The sequence below is a fragment of the Eulemur rufifrons genome, chromosome 2, assembly GCF_041146395.1.
Source record: "Eulemur rufifrons isolate Redbay chromosome 2, OSU_ERuf_1, whole genome shotgun sequence".
Classification (NCBI taxonomy): domain Eukaryota; kingdom Metazoa; phylum Chordata; class Mammalia; order Primates; family Lemuridae; genus Eulemur; species Eulemur rufifrons.
Genome location: NC_090984.1, coordinates 82,976,132 through 82,999,175, shown reverse-complemented (window position 1 = coordinate 82,999,175; position 23,044 = coordinate 82,976,132). Strand labels below are relative to the sequence as shown.

General features: G+C 44.2%; 1 protein-coding gene and 1 non-coding gene across 2 annotated transcripts in view; both read left to right on the top strand.

Annotated features, from left to right (window-relative positions):
- NID2 (nidogen 2) overlaps window positions 1-23,044 on the top strand; it is a 58,578-nt gene that overhangs the window by 12,086 nt on the left and 23,448 nt on the right. Inside the window, exons 4-9 of the mRNA XM_069464891.1 lie at window positions 1,388-1,692; window positions 1,777-2,127; window positions 12,094-12,243; window positions 12,640-12,888; window positions 14,159-14,359; window positions 15,757-15,987. Of these exons, the coding sequence (XP_069320992.1) occupies window positions 1,388-1,692; window positions 1,777-2,127; window positions 12,094-12,243; window positions 12,640-12,888; window positions 14,159-14,359; window positions 15,757-15,987 (1,487 nt within the window). The remainder of the gene's footprint in view (window positions 1-1,387; window positions 1,693-1,776; window positions 2,128-12,093; window positions 12,244-12,639; window positions 12,889-14,158; window positions 14,360-15,756; window positions 15,988-23,044) is intronic.
- LOC138381111 (U7 small nuclear RNA) lies at window positions 14,836-14,898 on the top strand. Its single transcript, XR_011233047.1, has one exon. It is a non-coding gene; the product is annotated as a U7 small nuclear RNA (small nuclear RNA).

Here is a 23,044-nt window from a genome sequence, read left to right as displayed (position 1 = left end):
CATACACATATATACATACACACACATGTGAGAAAGATATTCTGGAATTGTGTTGAAAAATATTTTTACTATAGAAATCCACATGAACATGATGAGTACCTACCCAAAGGAGAAAAGGTCTTTTGTTCTTGTACAATTCAATGAATTTCTTGTTATCTTATTAGTCATTAAACTCTTACTCATCATTGACTAATTTTTGAGGAAATTCCATAGCGTGGGAGAATTTGCACATAGCATTTTGTACAAACATTAGAGGAGTACAAAAACTGGTGTATTTAAGCTAGCTAGACCTTTGTTTGCTCAAGATTTCCCATATTTTTAGAATATGTAGTTGTTCTCTGTAGGAGGCAGTTGTCCTCTTTAGGATGTCTCATTGACTAAAATAATGGATTACTGGGATATTTGAAAGACTGAATAGAGTCCATGTTCTTTTCTTATGGAGAAAAATGAGTGAGCTGTTTCCAGATGTTTCTGGAAAGACCTCTCACCTATTATCCTTCATATTTTGATTAAGCTACTTTTTTATTTTCCCCTTAACTTTGTTTGGCATTTGCTCACATTGTTTTTTTAGACTTGGGCATTTATATTTCTTTGAACTTTTTTATATTGACTCACCATTCTATGTGGATTAATTAGTTGATTAGTCCATGTGAATAAATAGTGAGATGTCTTTAACATTCCATAAAGTAATGATAATTCAGATGCTGATTGACTGTAGTATATGGTATTCATTTTCTGGCATAACATAATGTAGATGTTTAGAGCATGGACTTTGAACTCAATTCATGCCTAGGCTCCGCCAATTATTAATATTAGTTATATGATCTTAAGAAGATTAGTTAACCTCTCTAAACCTATTTTCCCCTCTGTAAAATTGAGCACAGTCACCACCCCCACCTTGCAGATTGTATTGAAGGATGTTCAGCACTTGTCACAGGGCTGGCACATAACCAACTTTCAAAAGCATGTAGTAGTTGTTACTGTTGCAGTATTTGGCAGAGATTTTTAAGCATACGTTTCCTTGAGTCTGTTACAAGTTTCCAGACAAGTAGAGGAAAAATTCCCACACTCCCTATTTGTTTTCAAATAGCCAGATTTGAGATAAACCATTCGGATTGTAGAGCAGATTGATTACTTGATGGTCTGGCATTCTATGGCACACTGCCTTTGAAACATATTGTTAAATAAAAGGTAGTCTACATCACAAGGCCACGATTGTCCTTTTAGTTACCATGTAAGCCTGCTTCTATTTGGTTTTATACATCAGTGCAAACTCTAAATCAGCTCTTAATAGTCTTTTGGTTTTAAAATAAATTGCTTACCTTTGTAGGAAGGTGGGTGAGTGGGCACTTTTTTTTTTACAATGAACTGTTTCCTTTTTATTTAGACTAAGCAACCTGGGCATCCCTGGAGTGTGGGCTTTCCATATTGGCAGCACCTCCCCATTGGATAATGTTAAGCCAGCAACAGCTGGAGGAGAACTTTCCACTGCCCACTCGTCGGCTCCCTTGGAGCGTTCCTTCAGCCATGCTGCAGCCCTGGAGAGCGACTACACAGAGGACAACTTGGATTATTATGATGGGAATGAAGAGGAGGTGGAATACCCGCCGAGTGAACCAGAGGAGGCATCCAACAGCCACAGCAGCATTGATGCTGCCTTCCACCCAGAAGCTGATTCGGAGCCTGTAGGAGGTGGGATCGCCCCTCCAGAGTCTGCCCTGGCCTCCCCTTCACCATACCCAACACCTAGTGATTGGCCATTCTACCCTGAAACACAATCTGCCACCTTGGACCCCCAGACCAAACAGGGGGTATCTCTGGAGGAAGTAGAGGCCCCCAATTTAAAAGTTGAGTCTTCAGACCAGACAGGGACCAGAAGCCTGGCTCCACCAGAGGTGGACAGAGAGTCACTGGCTCCTTCCTGGGATGCCCCACCGCCCCACCCTGGAAACAGAAGCCTCCAGCCCCACCCAGGTGGAGGGGCCCTGCCTTCAGAAAGGGATGTTCCTCCAGCCCATCCCGAAGAAGTTGTTCCTCCAAATTACCCTGTGCCGGGTCACACCCCACCCGTGAGTCGAGGGACATATGTAGTAGGAGTGGAAGATGACATCGGTTCCAACACCCAGGGTAAGTGTGTTAGAAAACTGGGTGCTGAGGTTTCATTTTAACAGTGCTGGTTTGGCATAGAGTTGTGATTTTTCTCTTTAAGTGAGTAGGTGAAAAGTTTAGCAAAGAGAAGATTGGAACTGAGTTTTAATCCCTGTGTTTCAGGAGATAGAGTAAATTTCCTTTGCCAAATAAATCTTGGCAGGCGGATTCTGTTTAGAATCTCTTGATCATTAATAACGTTTTAAAAAAAATAGGCCCCATGAAGTGAGTGGGGAAGAACTGGGTTTCTTATGCCAGCCACGCTTTCAATCGTAATGAAGTATTTCACTTTGAAAGTTCAGCAAAGGTAAAACATTTTGAGGCTTCATACACATTCCAGTGGCAGAGGGCTTACTGCTTTAGTTTTAAGCATTGAGTTGTGCTGGCTCAGATGAACATGCCAGATTCATACTTAGTTACAGGCCAACCCTCGCGCCCCCCTTGCTTAGGAAGATACACTTGCAGTGTGTGGGAGAGGAGAGCCCATGGGGAGAGAAAATGACTAAACACCTGTGTCTGTTGTCATTTCTGGTTCACGGCTGTGCAGCTGCGGCATGCAGCTCCCTGGAGCCTTGTCCTCGATTCATGACTCACTGACCAGAGGGAGAGGCGCGGAGGGAGCTGCCGACAGCGGACCGTGTTAAGCAACACAGACGCGGAGCCCCCGTGCAGCCCTCTCCTCCTGGGAGAGACTTGTCACGCCAGCTCTTTCTTCCCAGTCAGGGATGGAAAGACGTGAATGGGAAACTGACCACAGATTCATTCCATTTGTTCCCAGGACTGCTCCTCTGACCTCTAATGGTAGGAAAGAGGTCAGAGGAGACAGCCTTCTTCTGAACCTAAAATTTTTTCCATCTTTTCTGTTTCCTATCCCTGTTGTGGCAAAAACATGCTGACCTAGCAAAGCCGACCTTCTGCTGTGATGTGGATGTGCAGGATATTGCTTGGAGAAGCACTTTTTCAGGAGGGAAGACAACATTTTGTGCTAATGTGGCACTGTGCAAGGATTAGAGGGAGAGCTTGGTGTCAGACCCGAGCTTGAATCCTGGGTGCCACACTCGCCAGGTGACCTGAGGCGGCTCAGGGAACTGCCAAGCCTGCGATTGCTCATGAATTGTTGGGGGGATTAAACGAGATAATGTATGTGAAATTCGTAAGTGTCTTCACTACTTGGCTCTTAATACGTGGCGGCTGCTGTTAATTGTGGAAGATTTAAAACAGTAGGAATCGGGTAGAGGATGGATAGAGAATGAAGAATGTGCTTATCAAGGAATTTTGCCTTGATTTGTGCCTAAGGGGTCACATTTCCATAAAGTTGAAGATGTAAATTTTCTTGGGAGGCTTCAGAACCTTCAGATCCTTCTGATAATCTCCCAAATTTCCAGTGTAAGTTCTCTGTATCTAAATAAACCTTAGAGCCAAGTATCGAAGATTTTCACAAAGGGATTTTGAGGTAAAGATGCATTCCTGAATGGCCTTTTCATTTGTGAGTTGTGGTTTCCTGCCCTGGGAAGAGCTTGAGGATATTAGAAAGCAGATCCACAAAGTCCACTAGCAAAGAGTAAGAAGGGGCTGCACAGCCCGCGTCAGGCTGCGGGAGGCTTAGGGAGCAGAGAACAGAAGGCTGCAGCCGTGGCCCTTCTGGGGCATGAACTATGGCATTTATCCTCTGCTGGATGGAGTCTACTACTGACATTTTGGAAATGGCAAAATGCCTGTGAAAAAGCTGGTTAATACACTGAGACATTTAGGGGGAAAAAAAATCTAGTTTTTGAAACTTGGAGGAAAAAAACCCCCACCTTTTTCTAAAAAAGGGCTTTAGGGAGATATGTGAAATAGAGAAGCATGCAATTGGTAAATACTTTGGGGGAGGGCAGTGACCATTTTTTTCAAATGAAACTCTGGGTCCCCAGAGGCCCATTAGGCAAGTGTGGGCTCACTGTGGGAAGCGGGCGGAGTGGGCGTGGCAGAGACTCACAGATCATTGCCTGGTACTAAGTACACAGCCAGGAGCCATCTGCCTGGCCTTCTCTGTTAATGCAATAGAAAGTGCATGGTTTTGGTGCTGGGTGGACTTGAGATTGATTCCCAGCTCCGCTATGTTGTTTGGGGCAAGCCATATACCCTGTTTGAGGCTTGCTTTCCTCAGCTATAAAATGGAGATAATGCAGACCTCATTACATGCATGTGAGAACTGGAATATTGGGCATGGAAATAATGCATTTTATTATAGTTTCCCTTTTAAGCTTCATATTAGTCATCTTGCTAAACCAAGAAATTAAGATTAAGTTAAAGGCCCAGAAAATATTTTTCCTCTTAATTTTTTTCTCTTTAGGGACTCTTTTTACAGACTTTTTTTTTTTTTTTTCATTCAGAAACCTAGATTCTTAGCCAAGCTGAGTGTCTCACACCTAAATCCCAGCTACTAGGGAGGCTGAGGTGGACTGCTTGAGCTCAGGAATTGGAGACTAGCTTGGCCAACATAGCAAGACCCCATCTCTAAAAAAATAAATAAATAAGCAAACCTAGATTCTTTTCAGACTATGTCTATACCAGGTAGGAATGTCCTGGTCACACTCTGGTTCTGTTTTCATAGATCACAGAACCAGCAATACATGGATGTGTCAGCATCCTCTGTCTGGGGAGTCTTGTTCTTCCCAAGAGCAACAGTAGATTTGCTGTTAAGCCAAAAGTTACCCGAGTACCTGCCATGTACTCGTCTCTGAACTAGGTGCTAGTGGGAGTTATTGTAGCTTTTACTGAGTGCTCCGTGCCATTCTAAATGGGAATTTGGCTTCAGATTGCATTATCACGGTTAGTCCTCAGAATTTTCCTGTGAGGTAGATGCCATTAGCCTTCCCATTCTACAGAGACAGAGCTGAAGCCTGGAAATACTTACTGACTTGCCTATGAAGAGGAAGACCGAGACTGCAGCAAAGCCATGAAAGACTTAGAGAAAGCTGTAATGTAACACAGAGAGCCAAGGGCACTCTCTGTGAGTATAACTGTAGGGAGGGAAGTCTTTGAGAAGGAGGAGGGGTTTGAGCCAGGCCTTGGAGTCAGAGTTTGAGTTAAGAGAGCGGAAAAGTGTGAAAGCATTCTGGACAGAGGAGTGACAAGAGTGCAGGTGCAGAGGTGGAAGGGGAGAGAGGGGCAGAGAGGGAGAGTAATGTTGAGGTCGTGCCTGGAAGCCGGGACTGCCTGTGTTGTCAGCAGCAAGGAATGAGGTTGACTTTCAAGGGTCTTAGATGTTCTAAACTGGCTGAAGTGGTGCAAAAGCAGCTTAATTTAATCTCAATCTGCATGATGAATTAGAAAGAGGGGGACACCTGGCTTTCAGAAACCTCATGCGGTCTAGTCTTGGCAAACACTGCAGGAATGTGTTGTCCACTTGACTTCCACCCTGGAACGAATTCATAGAGGCCCTGCTGCCCAATCCAGTCTTCCTGGCACAAAAGCCCCTCTCCTGGGTGCACCTCCAGGCTGCTGAGGGTCTGTGGATGAACTGGGAGGAAGCCCTGTACCTGTGAAGACACCAGCATGGAAAGATTCCTGGTAGGCGCCTGTTCCCTCACGAAAAGTGGAGAGAGCTTGTTAGTGTCATGACAGCCAACCCAGGGTCCTGATCACTGTGCCGCACCACCACCCGACACACACATCAAAACTAAACATGAAAACCGGAGGAAAAAGCATACCGCTATTTTTCATTGTAAAGTTGGGTATGGTTTTTCTAACTAGTCAATCATTCTGGGAGGTTAGGAAATTCAGAAAAAGCTGTCCTGCAGCGAAAGCATCAGTTCTTTTTCTTGAGGTGGCAGTGAAAGTTGTCAAGAGTAAAAGTCGCTCCAGCTGCCTTGGGTCAACCCTGCGCGTGAAGCCCTCGTGTCAGCACAGTGAACCCAGTTGGCACCGTGGGGCCGCCCATATGGCTGGGCTGGAGCCCCCGGTGGAGGAGGGCAGGCGGGCCAAGGGCTGCAGACAAGTGGTTACGTGTTTCTGGGAAAATGAAGATTGAAGGATGGGTCAGAACAAGTGCAGAGGAGAATTTTCCATTTTTGTTAAAAACTCCCAACTAGGACAAGTCTCCAGTACTTTGGCAGCGCCTTTGTTTCTTTCCCCTTATGCATCCCCACCTATTTTTCATTCTATTAAGGATATGAGAAGAGAAAAAAAAAAAAAAAAAAAAGCAGTGGATAGAAAAAACAAACCAGATTTAAAAAATTTTCATGTTAAGAATTCTTTAGCAACTGTGAATCCTCAGTTAACAAATCTGTGACAAAGCTCATTCGGGCCTGGCCAGTCTCTTCCCTCCCGCTGTGCCCCGAGATGCCAGCAGACTTGTCACTGTATTGTTTTTGACTTTCTGTGACAGGAGCTTCCTGGCAGAGCGTGGACCCAGAGGATCTGGCAACAGCCTGCCCCTGTGGGTAGGGTCAGGAGAGATGAGGAATAGAAACTGTATTTCTCACAGTGTGGGCTCTCTTCCACCTTCCTCTCACTCACCTGGGTCCTGGCTAAAAACACTGATTTCCATGCCCTTCCTCCACTTTCACAACCAGAATCTGCATTTTTAAGCCTGGTCCCCTGATTCTAATGCACCCTGAACTGGAGTACTGCTGGTATAATGGAGGGAGCATGAAATTTAAAGCCAGATGGTCATTTAATCTCTGTGGGCCTCAGTTTTCTCATCTATAAAATGGAGGTAATATCTTCTTGCCAGAATAGAGAGAAGTGTGTGACAATACGCTCAAAACTATAACGTAAAGGGCACACAAATGACCACTGAAAAGGATGTTAATGCACTTCTCATCGAGCTGGGATCCAGACCTTCATTCCAAGCCTTCAAGAAGTTCAGAATCTTTGAATTTAAATGCAATTTGAACTAAATGCAGAGATCTATTCCAACTAGCGTGGGTTCAATGCTGGGCCTATGGGAATCACTTTATTTGTCCCGAGATGATTCTAACTCCCTCTTTCCCCTCCCCACCTCCCCACCCCTGCTGAGAACCACTGCTCTGGGAGACATTATAGAATTCTTATGTGACAATACAGCATCTTTGATTTAATATGAATAATGTAGATCTGCTACAAAAACTTACAGTAGTGGTAAAACTGTTACTGCTTCCCATAGAAATCTGAGAAGTTGTATTGTCCAGAAGTCTTGCTTTTCTTGCCCTTGACAAAGCTGCATGTAGGATCCCATTTCTAGGGCTGGTCTCCACCTCTGCAGGGGAGGGGCTGGCTGCTGTGCTTCTGCGCTGCCTTCCCTCAAGGGCCTTCGTGTTGCATCCTTGTGGATGGAGGCCCCAGTGGGCCCTCAGCACGGAGCTCCACTCCCAGATGGCTGGGAATGACTGCCAAGAGCATTCTCTGCCATCCTACCCACCCCAGGAACCGCGAATTGGTCAGATTAAATTGCTTAAATACATTATGAGCAATCCCTAGCTCAGAAATGGTAGGCTTGTGGATATCCTATGTGTCAACACCAGTTGGCCTAAGAAGCACTTGTGGAGTGTCTCAGGCACAGATTCCTGGGATGCACCTGACAGGTCCAAGTGGGCCCTCACAACTTGCATTTTTTTTTTTTGAGACAGAGTCTTGCTCTGTCACCCAGGCTAGAGTACTGTGGCTTTAGCCCAGCTCACAGCAACCTCAAACTCCAGGGCTCAGGCAATCCTCCTGCCTCAGCCTCCCAAGTACCTGGGACTACAGGCATGTGCCATGACACTTGGCTAATTTTTTCTATTTTTCTTAGAGGTGTGTGTGTGTGGGGGGGGTGTCTTGCTCTTGCTCAGGCTGGTCTCGAACTCCTGAGTTTGAGTGATCCTCCCACCTCGGCCTCCCAGACTGCTAGGATTACAAGAACTTGCATTGGTAACAGGCATCTCAGGTGATCCTGATGCAGTGGTCCCCAGAATTCCCCAGGAGGAATGGAGCTCTCCTTGTGAAGGGTGGGATGGCACCGTGCTGAGGGTACAAATTGCTGTCAAGGCTGGGGTGAATGTCCCTGATGCCTTGGGCTGTTGCCAGAACTCCTGAACCCCTGCAAGCCCGCCCCTCCTCAGCCTGTCTAACTGGCAGCTCCACCCTTCCAGTTTCCCACACCAAGATCTAACATCATCCTGGACTCCTCCCTCTCTGCCTCTCACCCCCACACACGTGCAATCCATCAATAAACCCTGTTGGTTCCACTTCCAAAGTATCCCAGATCTGTTCCCTTCTCATCCTCTCTACTGGCACTTCTTACTACCAAGGCACTGGCTCCTTCTGATTTGTCATAGTCAGGTCATGTCACTCTTCTGCTCAAAACCCTCCAGTGGCTTCCCGTCTCAGACGAAAGCCAAGCTCCTTCCTGTAACCCCTGAGGCCCAGTGGGAAAGGCTCAGGCCAGCTCTCCTCTCACCATCCCGCCTCCGTGCCCACGTGCCCTTCCTGCCCAACATAGTGCCCTCCTCCCACTCCTGCGGGAGGCTAATGCCTCGCCTCCCCCAAACCTCTGCCCAGATATCATCCTCCCCTGAGGTCGTCCCTGACCACGCTATTTAAAAGAGCCAAGTGCACTTGCTCCTCCTGCTGTCTTGTCCTTCCCTGCTTTATTTCTCTGCACAGCTCTTAACACGTCCACCATCCTAAATAATGTACTTGTTTATTGACTGCTGCCCAGGAGAATGTAAGCACAGGACAGGAATTTTTATCTCTTTTGGTTCTTGCCGAATCCCCAATTTCTAGACCAGGGCCAGGCCTACAGTGCGTGCTCAATACATATGTGCCAGATTATTGAATGAATGAATAAAAATTGCAAGAGGCATTTACCTTTCACCTAACAAGCTGCCGTTGTAAGTGTTAAGTGTGCAAACCTGTGTGTGCACCCGGGCATGAATGCAGGTGTGGCAGAAGGCTTATAAAGGAAGCCTGAACTCCCCCCTGATTAGGGGAAGTCCACTTTCCTTCCTTCCTGTGGCTATCGTGGAGTTGGACAAGTGAGTGTGCGTTCCAGGCTCGGTAAGTTCTATCCTAAAAATACGGCTTTCCATGAAAAACTGTTTTGAAAGATTCCCAGGTTTGCTTACCAATAACTAGTTAATTCATCATAATCATAGTTTGAGTCTCACAATAGCCTTTCATGGGAGCCTAACCATTACTATTATTAATATCATCATAGAAAAAGACAGTCTGGTTTCCAACCAATTTATAAGCCTTTGCACAGCTTTATTTGTAAGCTGCGGGCTGGGTTACTCTGCTCCTCTCTTTTTACCTGTATAAAAGCTATGACTATACTTTGTGTTTTAGTTACTTCTCCATAGCTGTAGCCTCTCCTCCATTGCCTCTCTCCCTGTTTTAGACCCAGTCTGAGAATAGCAACTGGGCCAAAGAACAAGTCTTCACATAATAACCAAAGTATCAGAGATGCAATACTAACCCTCATTTCCTTAGCTGTGGGCAGAGCAGTGTGTAGAGTTTGCTTTTATTTTTACCTGAATTTCCTGAAAATGACTACCCTGCAGACCTGCATCAGATTGCCTTTTTACCTTGGTGCTCAGAAGTACATTAAAATGTGATATCTGGCAATGCAGGTGTGAGGAAGGGGGAGTCTTCCCGAGTTTCGAGATGAGGAAGCTGAGGCAGAGTCAGTGAATTTCCATAGTTTCCACAGAGCCCCTGAGCGAAAGCTGAGGTTGAGTCCCAAAGCCTGGGACCCTCTGCAGCCCCTCCTACCTTGAGCGCTGGAGAAAGTCCTGACGGCTACTTTATGCCGTGAGCCCACTTGTTTACATTTAGTTGTCATTTTCTGAGCTGGAGAAACCTGAGACTTTGACACACCCAAGTTACATTCATTTCTTTTTACTCAAAATGGGTTTTTTCCTCTCTTAAGTCAACAGTAGATAGTGATATATAGTTTTCTCCACAGCAACCTCTATAATATTTTTGTCATGATCTGTTTTTTTTTTTCTGCCTTACAGTTTTATGTCACTTTCCTATTTGAGAAAAAAGTTGAGTTATGCCTAATTTTCTATTTTTATCAAACTGGAATTTGTCAGCTAAGCCATCAAGGCTCTGTACCAAATCTTGCGTCACTAACTTCATTCTTACTACTTCCTAATCCGATTTTCCACTTGCGTCAGGGTTGTCTGTCTGTCCTGCCGGCCCCCCGCGTGCTGCCTCTTCACAGGTCCCTGAGCAGCACGCTGGCGCTGCCCAGGAGTTAATGCTGCTGCCACTGCTCTCACTTCTCGCTTGTGCTTTTTTCCAACATGCTGTAATCTTCATCTGGATAATCTCTGCTCTTGTCTACCCTTAAGCCTGATTGATAAGGTATGACTCAAATCAGACTTGTTGAAGCCTACGCTGATTAACCACAAACACCTGATCAGATCTCTAACCTAGAGCTCGTGCTACAGGTACTTGGTAGTTAAGATTCTTCCTGGGTCCAAATCCCACCTTTGCCACTTGCTGTGACTTCAGGTGAGTCACTTTAATCCTCCGTGCCTTAGTTCTTTTATCTGCAAACAGGGATTAAAAAATAGGCCCTGCTACCTAGGGCCCTTGTGCAAATTAAAAGTTAACAAAGTTTGTAGAATAGTATCTGGCATATGCTAAACACTATTTAGATGTTAGCTTTGTTATATTTTTATTTGGTGATACAAGTCTTTATCCTGGCTATGTTGTTACCTTATGTGAGGCTCCATCTTCCCCTGTTAGTTTGTTTTCTGTGCTCCCCTGGAATCCTGGGTAAATACTGATCTTGCAACTTCTTCCTTCCCCTCCTGCGTCCTCCTCTTCAGACCTGAACCTGGAACACAACGACCACCTAGTTTTTCCTAAGCGTAGAGTATCCTCCCTCCTTCCTGGCACTTCATGCCAGCCACCAGTGTCTCGCACTAGAATTCCTAGTGAATTTCTCAGCGTGCTCCTGGAGTCTCCAGCTCCTGTTCCTGGGGGCACGGAGGCGGAGGTGTGTGCAGCCACTTTGCCTCCTGGTGGCCATGCTTGGGATTGGCATATTCCCTGAGTCCTGGAGAAAGCCCCCTCCTGTCCATCCAAGACCCCTAGCCACACCCTACCCCCTTGGCATTTCCTTTATGGACAATGGCATTTGCTCCAATAACCCTGTTTCTTTGTAGCACAAATGGCCCTCTTCTTTTTCCTTTTTTTTTTTTTTTTATGGACAGAATAAGTGGGAAATAGAACAAATGGCTACAGGAGCACTGAGCTTACCCTGGTCCACCCTGGCTTCCTAGGAGACCTGTGACTGTGGCCCAAGCTCTCTGCCAATGAATGGAAATCATGCTTGTGCCACACCCATCGCAGTGAACCCTGCCTAGGGCATAGAGAGTTCTAGCAGCTTGATTCCCTGTTCCTTTGCCCTCCTCCATCCCCTTCTCCCCAAACATTTTAAGACCTTTCCCTCTCAGGGGAAAAAATAAATCTGGGTAGCAGACCAGCTAGGTTTTTTAAGTTCGGGGTTACCTAAAATAAGAGAAGAATAGTTAGACACAGACCAGATTTGCTAGCTCCTTTCTTATGTCCTCCTCTCAGGAGGTCATTACTATCAAGTTGAACCATATAAAATTGTTGATATTTGGCCATTTTTGATTCCCCCCAAAATGGTGGTTTCTTAAACATCAACCTAACTCGTACTTACTGGTTTGCTTTCATTTTATTGCACTCGGACCCGGGGGTGAAGCTTCGTCTCAGCTCACCCACTCTGCAGTGAGGCTGTGTCTCCCATCTGGACGGGAGCGGTAGGCAGTCCTCGCCGGCAGCCAAAGCAAGTTAATTCCCCTGGGTTGAATGTTATTCCTGTCTCTTAAACATCAAAACCCTATTTGTTTATTACAATCTAAACTGCTTTTATGGCGCAGATGCTGTGTCCATGATGAAGCTTGGCAGCAACGATGCTGGAGTCACTTAGTCCTTGTAATGCAAGTTTGTTTTATTTTTCAGTCTTCACGTATAATGCTGCCAACAAGGAAACCTGCGAACACAACCACGGACAGTGCTCCCGGCATGCCTTCTGCACGGACTACGCCACCGGCTTTTGCTGCCACTGCCAGTCCAGCTTCTACGGAAACGGGAAGCAGTGTCTGCCGGAAGGTGATTGACTCGGGCTGGGGCTGCTGTGCACATATTCCTGCTGCTCTATGGCCCTGACAGCTCCACTACTTACGGTGCTAGTAACTTGCAGGTGCTCAATAAATGTTTGAGGATTTAACTGGTTTGGGCTGACTTCCCAGTTGGAGGATTATCCAGAATTGTTTCCTTCTTTTGGCCAGCTCATTAGAGCCAAAGTGGAGGGGAGAGAGGGAAGATGGGAGAAAAGAGATCGCAGGCAGGATTGTTTCATAGATGGAAAATTGATTGGTTTGGCATTCATTAAAATGACTTGCGAAAGAGTAAGTTTTGGAAGTTGTCAGGGGAATTATTTTATCTGTGTGCACAAATCCCTAGCCTGGGCGATGCCCACAGCTGACTGGATTTGCTATCTTTTAGGGGCACCTCATCGAGTCAATGGGAAAGTGAGTGGCCACCTCCGCGTGGGCCACACGACCACCGTGCGCTTCAGTGACATGGACCTGCACGCCTACGTTGTGGGCAACGATGGCAGGGCCTACACGGCCATCAGCCACATCCCGCAGCCTGCAGCCCAGGCCCTTCTGCCCCTCACTCCAATCGGAGGCCTGTTTGGCTGGCTCTTTGCTTTAGAAAAACCAGGCTCTGAGAATGGCTTCAGCCTCACAGGTGAGTAGGGCCTCTGAAAGGATTGGTACCATTCACTGCTTTGCCGTGTTGCTCCTTGGAGTGCTGCCTTGGGTCTTTACACAGTGAAAGAGCGTTTGCTTGTTTAGCATTCTAAAGCCACAGGTGTGTGGTTTTCTGTCCAGAGGTAGCTGGGGATGGTTTGGCCTCACACAACTGATTTTTTGAAAGTGATTTCTTCTAAATGTTCTCCCAGCTGTTTTGAGAAATAAGATGATTCCATTTGGAGCATTTGTGTTCTCCTACCTCAGTTTGTTGAAGCATTATTTGTCAGGCTTTGTTTGAGTTATTGTGCACAGGTCTGTGAAATGGGGATGCAAAAATGGCACTTCCAGGGCACTTGGAGATGATTTTATTTCATTGGGAGGAATGCCCTTCCTTTTCTCCCACCCCACGTCCCTGGCCTGTCATAGTATAGGCCAGTGCATCTCAGACTGTTACCTGCACGCACGTCACCTGGAGGTCTCGTGAAAATGCAAATTCTGATCCAGTAGGCCTGGGGTGAGGTCTGTGCTTCTGCTGCTCTAACAAGGTCCCAGGAGATGCTGCTGCTGCTGGTGGGAGGACTCTACCCTTTGATGGCCAGGGTGCAGAGGATACTTCTCAGTTTCTCACCTCCCCACCTGAAAAGGCTTATTGCCTCATGGTTTTATCTTTATTGCATGAAAAATAAAGTGCCGTGAGAAAAGTTCTTCCTCCATCTCCAACTGCAGAGCACAAGAGCTGTCTTTAGGATCTTGCCTTTAAGATTTGAATAAAACCTTGGGTCAAAAGTAGGTAGATAAAACATAGTACACCTAGTTAAATTTGAATTTCAAATAAACAATAACTTTCTTGTATAAGTATCCCTCAAATGCTGCATGAGACATACTTATCTGAAATTCAAATTTAATTGGGTGTCCTATTTTTGATTTGGGGTGTTGTTTGTTTTTTTTTTTTTTTTTCCTTGTTTGTTTTTGCTTAGTCTGGCAACCTGAGAGAAAAAGTCAAGAATGCTCAAGAGTTTATTTCTCACACAATACAAGCTCCTACAAAGAGAAGCAGTGTGAGGTGTAAGGCAGGATGAAACCATACTCTTCAGTCAAAAATCTGGGGAACTTACGGAACCAACAGCTGATGGTCTTGGATATCAGATAATCTCCTTCATCTCCAACAGCAGTAGAAATTGGGACGGGGCAGTGTGGACTGGTAATTATTTAAGCAAGGCCTCTTTCATCCCTGTGCTGAATTTTTTTTTTTTTTTCTTCTCCAGGTGCTACCTTTATCCATGACATGGAAGTTACTTTTTACCCAGGAGAGGAGAGGGTTCGTATAACTCAAACTGCCGAGGGACTTGACCCAGAGAACTATCTGAGCATTAAGACCAACATTCAAGGGCAGGTGCCTTACATCCCAGCAAATTTCACCGCCCACGTTTCACCCTACAAGGAGCTTTACCATTACTCGGACTCGGGTAGGTGTAACCAGTTTTCCCATCTATGAAATGGAGACAGCACCTATCTCACAAGATAGCATGAGGATTAAATGTGTTACCACATGGAATGTCCTAGAACAGTGCATGGCATGTAATGTGGGCTCAATATCATTTTTATTCTTGTTATTATCAAATATATATCATAAGTGAGCAGAATGCTGGCTGCTATACATAGGAATATCAATATTCCAATACTTTCAAATCATAACAATGTTGTCTATGGGGTAGGGGAGGGATGGTAGTATAATTATATAGTTTTTTTACCATCCTACCCTCTGGGGCATGGGCAAATATTGACCAATGAAATTTATATTTGTTTTATAACTTTTTCAGTTGATGATTTCATCTTGTGTTAAAAATCACAGAGATATTGCACAATATTATAAAACTAATGTTAGATTTGGAGTCAGAAGATAAGAATTCATATCCTAGATTTGCCATTTAAAATATGTGGGAAGTGTTAAAGCTCTTTTAGAATTTCTCTAGCAGGTTTTCTGGTTTTCACTGGAAAAACCTCCATGCAATAAAAAATAAATATAATCAAAAATGTGATCTGTGGGGAAGACCACTTAATATCTGAGAGGCTATATTCTCCTCTTTAGCATGGGAATAAAAATACTTTTTCTGTGTACTTTACATGGGCAGTAATGTATAAAGCATGACGTGTTCTGTAGGACACGACCTACATGTGAGATACTGCCTCAATCACAGTTGCTGTTCTGCAGTACAGCAGTTTGGTTTGAGCAGTGCCTTTCTTACGCCCCTTGATGCTGTGAGAGATGTAGGGAAGGGGGTGGGAAGTGGTGGTCTGGATGTGCACAGAATAGCTAATGGGCAGATGACTGGCCTGGGCTCGACTCCCAGACTCAGAAATGATCCTTTCCTTTCCCCAGCACCCTTCAGACTTAATGAAGTGCAAGGTGTTGGAAGTTATCACCTCTGCAGTGTAGAGGATGGATTAGTTAAAAACTTGGGATGTAGAGTCAGACCGACCTGAGTGTCAGTTCCTGCTCTGCCACGTACCAGCCTTGAATCTTGGGCTACTTAACCTCTGTGAGCCTCCACATGCATGATTGCAGTGCCCGCCTCACTGGGCTGTTGTGAGAAATAACTGGGCACCTAGCACAGCCGGCGCAGAGTAACAGGTTATGACAGCAACAATTGCAGTACCTCCTCCCTCTCAGCCCTGTGACTGTGCATCCACTTGGTTCCTGAGATGTCCTTGCAAGTTCCCCATGTAAACTCGGGAAGTTCCCAAGGGAACATGCTCCAAGAATTAGACGAAAAACTGTGCAGAAAAGGACACCCCACGTGAAAATGTCTATTTAATATTTTTAAAAATGTACTGGTTTGCCTGTGTAATGTGTCTGTTGCAGCTGTGACCTCCACAAGTTCCAGAGACTACTCTCTCACTTTTGGTGCAATCAACCAAACACGGTCCTACCGCGTCCAGCAGAACATCACTTACCAGGTGTGCAGGCACGCCCCCCGGGACCCTGCCAGCCCCACCACCCAGCAGCTGAACGTGGACCGGGTTTTTGCCTTGTATAGTGATGAAGAAAGAGTACTTAGATTTGCTGTGACCAATCAAATTGGCCCTGTTGAAGGTAAGGTTTCCTTTTTTGTTGGGTAAAATTTTGAGGAGCCTTAGAACAATTCAGAGCTTACTAAGAGTTACCGAGTACCAGACTCTCTGTTTGGTATTGTGTAAGGATAAATAAAGCAGGGTCTTTGAAGTGGAGACAGAGGCAGAAATGGAACCTTTAGAACAGGGAGCAATGTCCCTGCCAAAGTTGGGGCATAGAGCACAGTATGTGAGGCTGGTTTGCAGCCACCCCCAACTGTATGTGCCGATCGGGTGGGGCCAAGTTAGGAGGGAGAGTGATGCTGACAAATATTTATTACAACAGTGATAGATATAGGGTGCTATGAGTCTAGTCTGGAGGTTCTGGGAAGATGTCTCAGACGAAGTGACATTTTAGCTAAAACTTAAAGGATGACAAGGATTTCACCAAACCAAGAGCCAGTGCCTAGAAAAATAAAATAGAAATTCGTGTGTTAAAACCCCCAGGAACATCATACTTGTGAAAGACTGGATACGTTCCCTTTAAGATCAGGTACAAGACAAGGATGTCTGCTCTTGCCATGTTTGTTCAACAGCTTTGGAAATTCTAGCCAGGGCAATTAGGCAAGAACATGAAATAAAAGGCATCTAAATTGGAAAGGAAGAAGTAAAATTATCTCTATTCTCAGATGATATGATCTTTTATGTGTGAAATCTAAGTAATTCACTAAGCTATTAGAACTAATAAAAAAGTTCAGCAATGTTGTAGGATACAAGATCAATATACCAAAATTGTATTTCTCTATAGTAGCAATGAGCAAACTGAAAATTAAGAAATTCCGTTTCAAAAAGAATAAAATGCTTAGGAATAAAATTTTTTTAAAGAAGTACAATACTTGTACATTGCAACCTACAAAACATTTTTTTTTAAAAAATTAGAGAAAACCCAAATAAATGGGAAAGATGTTCCATGTTCATGGATTGGAAGACTTAATATTGTTAAAATGGTAATACTTCCCAAATTGATCTATTGATCCAACACAATCCCTATCAGAATCCCAGCTGGCTTTTTGCAGAAATTGACAAACAGATTCTAAAATTCAAATGGAAATTCAAAGAACTCAAAATAGCCAAAACAATCTTAGAAGCATGAAGTTGGAAGACTCAATTCCAAAACTTAGAGTAATCAAGACAGTGTGGTCCTGGCATAGGTTAGATATACAGATCAATGGAATAGAAGTGAGAATCCAGAAATAAATGCTCACATGCACAGTCAATTGCTTTTTCGACGAGGGTGCCAGAACAATTCAACGGAGAAAGAATAGCTTTTAACAGATGGTGCTGGGACAACTGAATAACCACATACAAAAGAATAAAGTCCACACCTAACAGGTACAGTGCATACTGGGTGAAGGGCACACTTATAACTTTGACTGAAACTGTACAAAAGCAAATTATATAACCGAAACGTGTACTCCCATAAAATTCTGAAATAAAACAATAAAGTTGAACTCCCTACTTCATAGCATATATAAAAATCAACTCAAAATGTGCCAAGAACCTAAATGTAAGAGCTAAAAATTTTAGAAGAAAACGGGGGTAAATTTTTGTGACCTTGAGTTTGGCAACGGTTTCTTAGATATGATATTCAAAGCATGAGTGACAAAAAAAATTTGGTTGTCATCAACATTAAAAAATTTTGTGCTTTAAAAGGACATTGTCAACAAAGTGAAAACATATAACCCATAGAATGGGAGAAAATATGTTAAGTCATATATTTAATAAGAGCTTTGTTCTAGAATATATGAAGTACTCTTACATGTAACTCAATAATAAAGATAAATAATCTAATTAAAAGATGGCCAAAGGATCCGGAAATACATTTCTCCAAAAAACATACAGATATCCCATGAACACACGAAAAGATACTCAACATCATTAGTCATCAGAGAAATGCAAATCAAACCCACAACAAGATACTACTTTGTCATGTGGAGGACTATAATAAAAAATGGGTAATAACAAGTGTTGGCGAGGAAGTGGAGAAATTGGAACCCTCATACATTGCTGCTATGAGTATAAAATGGTGCAGCTACCATGAAAAATGGGAGTTTCTCAAAAAGTTATATACGAAATTACCTTTGACAGAGCAATTCTTCTAGCTCTTGCTAGGAGAGAAACAAAAACTTGTACACAAATATTCATAGCAACACTATTTATGATAACCAAAATGTAGAACAACCCAAATGTCCATCTGTTGATGAATGGACACAAAAAATTATTCATATGATGTAATATTATTCAGCCACAAAAAGGAATGAAGTATTAATACATGCTACAACATGGACGAACTTAGAAAACGTGCTAAGTGAAAGTAGCCAGTCACAAAGGACAGCACATTGCATGCTTCTATTCATGTAGAATATCCAGAATAGGCAAATCCACAGAGACAAAAAGTAGATTAGTAGTTGCCCAGGACTGGGAGTGGGGGCAGGGAATGGGAGGGTGTGGGGAGTTAACAGCTAAAGGGTACAGGGTTGCTTTTGGAAGTGATGAAAATATTCTGAAATTGTGTGATGGTTTCACAACTCTGTGAATATACTAAAAATATGTACTTCAGATGAGTGAATTGTGTGGTATGTGAGTTATGTCTCAATTAAAGAAAGCCATGGTGGAAACAAAACCCTAAAGCAGTTGTTCTCAAATTTCAATGAGCATTAGCCTCATCTGTGAAGACTGATTTAAAAAAAAAAAATACATATAAAAATGTTCTAGAGCTACCAAGGGATGAAAAGGCATGGAGGAAACTTAAATGCACGCTGCTATGTGAAAGAAGCCAGTCTGAAAAGGCATCATACCATGTGATTCCAAAAACATGACATTCTGTAAAAGATTCAACTGTGGAGACAGTAAAAAGACCAGTGGTTGCCAAGGGATCAGAGAGAGGAGAAGTATGATTATGTGGAACATGGGATTTTTTGGGCAGTGACAAAATTCTGTATAATAACTGTAATGTTGGATATAGGCCACTATGCATTTGTCAAAATCTATAGAACTGTACAACAGAGTGAGCCTTAACACAAACTATGAGCATTAATAATGTATCAATATTGGTTCATCAATGATAACACATGTACCACACTAATGCACAATGTTAGTGATAAGGGAAATTGTGTGAATGGGGATATGGGGGTGCATGTGAACTTTCTGCTCCATTTTTCTGTAAGCCTAAAACTGTTCTAAAAGATAAAGTCTGCTAATCTTTTGAAAATGTCCTAGGCAAGCCAGAGGATGAGCTTGTAAAGTCAGGGAACTTGAGATGGGAAATGACTTTGGTCAAATCAAGGGGACATTTTCATTCTGAAAACCGGTAGGCCTTGTTTTCCCCTAGAATGCAAGAGCCATATGAGGAGAAAGAGTGTTGCCCTTACTCAGTCTCCATATTGATACTGTTCAGCCCAGAATTAGCACTTCACAAAGGTGACTCTGTAACTGATGAGTGAGCGGGTCTGTGCTTTCTTGCTGGGGCTGAGGGCTCCTTAAGTCTCGGCAAGCTCAACAAGGAAGAGTCACTTCAGCAATGCAATAACAAGACACAAGGTCTAGAGGACTAGACTCTCTAGGATGCAGAAGTGACTTATGAGAATCATGAGTTTACTGGTTTGCTTGGTTGGTTTGGTTTAGGAAGCTTGTTTGGAGACATAGGCGTTGGGTATCCAAAGCTGGGATGGTAAGGTTGTCAATTAGTACTCGAAAATGTCAGTTGATTTTAGAGGAATGTGTATTATAAATTAGGAAGGAAAAGATTGTTGTTGTGTATTTCTTAAGGAAAGATTAAAACAAAAATTACTGGGGAGCACACTCTTTATATGTCCGGTTCAGTCTTTTGCTGGGTGTAGACATCTGATCTGTGATGACAGCCATCAGCGAAACACAGGCCCATAGAGTCCATTCAGTTTCTGGAATCATGTAGGGAAAAGATATATCTCTGGATGTCTTTTTCCTAGAGACATACCAAATGGGAGTAAGAAAGGGTCTGAGAAAGCCAGCAAACTGGCAGGTACTAAGTTGCTAATTTGTCCTTAGAATTTTATGATGTTTGCCTTCCATCCAAGTCAAGTAATAATAGCAAAGGATGGTTTACTTGCTGCCAAGCATTGTTCCAAATACCTTCCGTGAATTAACTCATTTAAGCCCTGCAACAACCTTTACCCAATGGGGAAGCATATTATTATCCCATTTTACAGCTCACAAGACTGAGGTCACAATAAGTGGTATGAGCTGGGACTCACATCTGGGCACTGGCTCCAGAGCCCACACTCTTACCCTTCTCGGCCCTGCTGTTCCCTGTGTACTCCCCTGGCCTTGTAACTTGCCTCATCATTTAGACCAAATCTAAAAAGAGGCAATGTGTGTTTGAACCCTACTTCAGCCACCCCAAGCAATACTATACAGTCTACCTGAATAGGAGAAACATGAGGAAAAAGAAAACAAAGGAAACACCAAAATGAAAAGCTCTTTTCTTTCCTCTCTCAGTGCATAGCTCTATCTTGAGTCTTTCACTTTTTCCAGAGGGAGCTGTTATCTGGTTGGAATGCATGTAAAACAACACAGCTGCCTGTACCTGACCACCCAGTGTGGGAGCCGGGTTTCCCAGGGTAGGATGCAGGCTGAGCATGCCTCTCCCAGCGAGGAACCAGGGCCGCAGCTCTTGCTCACTCTGACCGCCAGTGCCGCCCCTGACTGTTTGAGCTTCAAGTGTGGGTTGGCTTTTTTTGTGGGGGTCACAGAGCAGGATCCCAAAATGCTTCCTGTCCTTCCACTATAGAGGGGTCCTTTGGGAGAAGTGGGGAGACTTTGGGCAGAGGGCTGTGCTGTGAAGCTGAACAGACTGTCCCTTTAAGGAAAACCGCTCTTCCCCTCCTAATTAAATGAGTAAATTAGTTCCAGATCCTCTGTCAGAGTCTAACAGTTTAAGAGGGTGAGGGTGAAACACAAAATGTCTTAAGAAGGATAATGCTGTTCTTTGCTGACTATAATAGGAGAAAAGCTAACAAGCCATAAAGAGTGAATCGTGAAATGGTATTAGAAATGTATTTTTAAAACGTTTTTGGAAGCCAAGTTCAGTGAACAGGGGCCCATGCTCAGAAGGCTTCGTGCTTGGTTTAATGCTTTGCTGTTGTCGTCATGAAATTTTTAATTTTTGAACAAGGAGCTCCACATCTTTTTTTTTTTTTTTTTGCACCGGGTTCTCCAAATTATATAGGCAGTCCTGTCAGTGCACTACATTGTAAATCGTTATCATGTAATTATGGACATTTTCTTAATTTCAGGTAGGATAGTGTATCCTATCCAAGTTTGCTAGTCAACTTTTGGGCTGCATTTTTTTTTTTTTTTTAATGCCTAGCAGAGTGGTAAGCTCTTGACATCCATGTGAACTCGCTAATCTTTGCTGGAATGTGCCATGGTGAAATTTTGATGCTGGAAAGTACTCAATAAGAAGGCTAAGCATTAGTATTTATAAATTAAAACATTTTGAGGATTACTTCCTCCTTTGATGGGGTATGCCAGGCATTTTGTAGAGAATCTTCTAAAATGGAGAAATAACAGGGGGAGACTCAGGTTCTTGTCTCACACTGGGCCTTCAGTGAGGACATGACCCTGTTGTTCTGGGCTTACGTGTGCTGGGGCCTGAGTCAGGGACCTGGTCTATATTCTCAAGTTAACTCGGCAACCACAGCCCCAGTGCTGTGCTGCTTCTGCCTGCCAAGGGGTCCAGAGGGAGGGACTCCCAAGGTCGTTTGCGTGATTCGGGGAGCGAGGCTTATGCTGACAAAGCGTTGGAAGCGTTTGTCAGCCGCTGTTTTGGCAAAGATTCTGTTACTCCAGCCGACGTCATTGAGGTGAACCAAGGATAAACCCATAGCCCTCCTTGTTTTCAGCCAATAACGTGGGCATCAATAATAGGGGAATATTTTCTGGTACAGGACCACGCTGTGGTGTTACTTACAAAGTGGATGGCAGGAGTTTACCAGAAAGCACGGGTATCTCAGCCAAGACATCCCAGTTCACGGCAGACTAGCGGAGAAAATGGGAAGAGCCGTAACGTGGGCGGGGGCGAGCGCTGGGGAGATGCCCGCTGTCCTGCACCCTGGGAGGGAGTCTGGTCTGCGGGGCAGGCGGCAGCAGCAAGCACCTGGGGTCTAGGGTAGAAGTCGCTTGGGCAGGTCTCACCCACATGGGGGGGGGGCGGGGGGGGCGGGGGGAGATGTGGGTGAGACAGAGCGGAAGGCTAGAGAATCCAGGAGGTGGCGCTGCCGAGGTCAGCCTGCGGGTGCCATGGTGCTGGTGTCTGGGGTTAGCCAGGGGACTGGAGTGCAGGGTGGTGGGACCTGGAATGTACTAAGCTGGCTATCAAGACAGGGACTCGGGCACAGAAGTACAAGACAATTGTTATAAGTTGGATTGAGCCCCCTTAGTAGCAGAGATGTCTCAACGTAAAGGTTCACAGGCTTAGTTGGGGCTCCTGAAATCTTTTGAATCTACGATTAGAATTCCTAGGGACTGAGACAAAGTGACAACCTCAAATGAGGATGAACAGTGGCCCCACTGAGGAAGGAGGAGGAATGCAGTCACTGGAGGCTGGGTAGACCTGCCAATGGGAACCTCCTTTCAAATGCATTATATTGGATCTCTAAAATTTATTTATTTATTTTTTTTAGCAGTTCTGGCAGATATAAGCATTTTTATCTCTATTTCACACCTGAGGAATCAGAAGTACACAGAAGTGCCCAAAGTTAATGGATTCATCCCATCTGAGCATCTGGGGCCCCTTCCAACCTCTCTGTGCCATTGGCTTAGACTAGATAACTTCGTGAAGCTCTTTCGGTGATGGCTGCAGCAAAGTGCTGGAAAGCATGAGCTTTGGAGCCAGATTGTCTGGGTTTTTATTTTATTTCAGCTCCATCCACCTCTTCTGACTGTAAAACCTTGGGCAGGTTACTTGGATTCTCTGTGCTGCAGAAAAATGATGATTATAATGCCTTCTTCACTATGCAGTTCTGAGAATGTAATGGAATAGTATATGCACACAGTTTAGA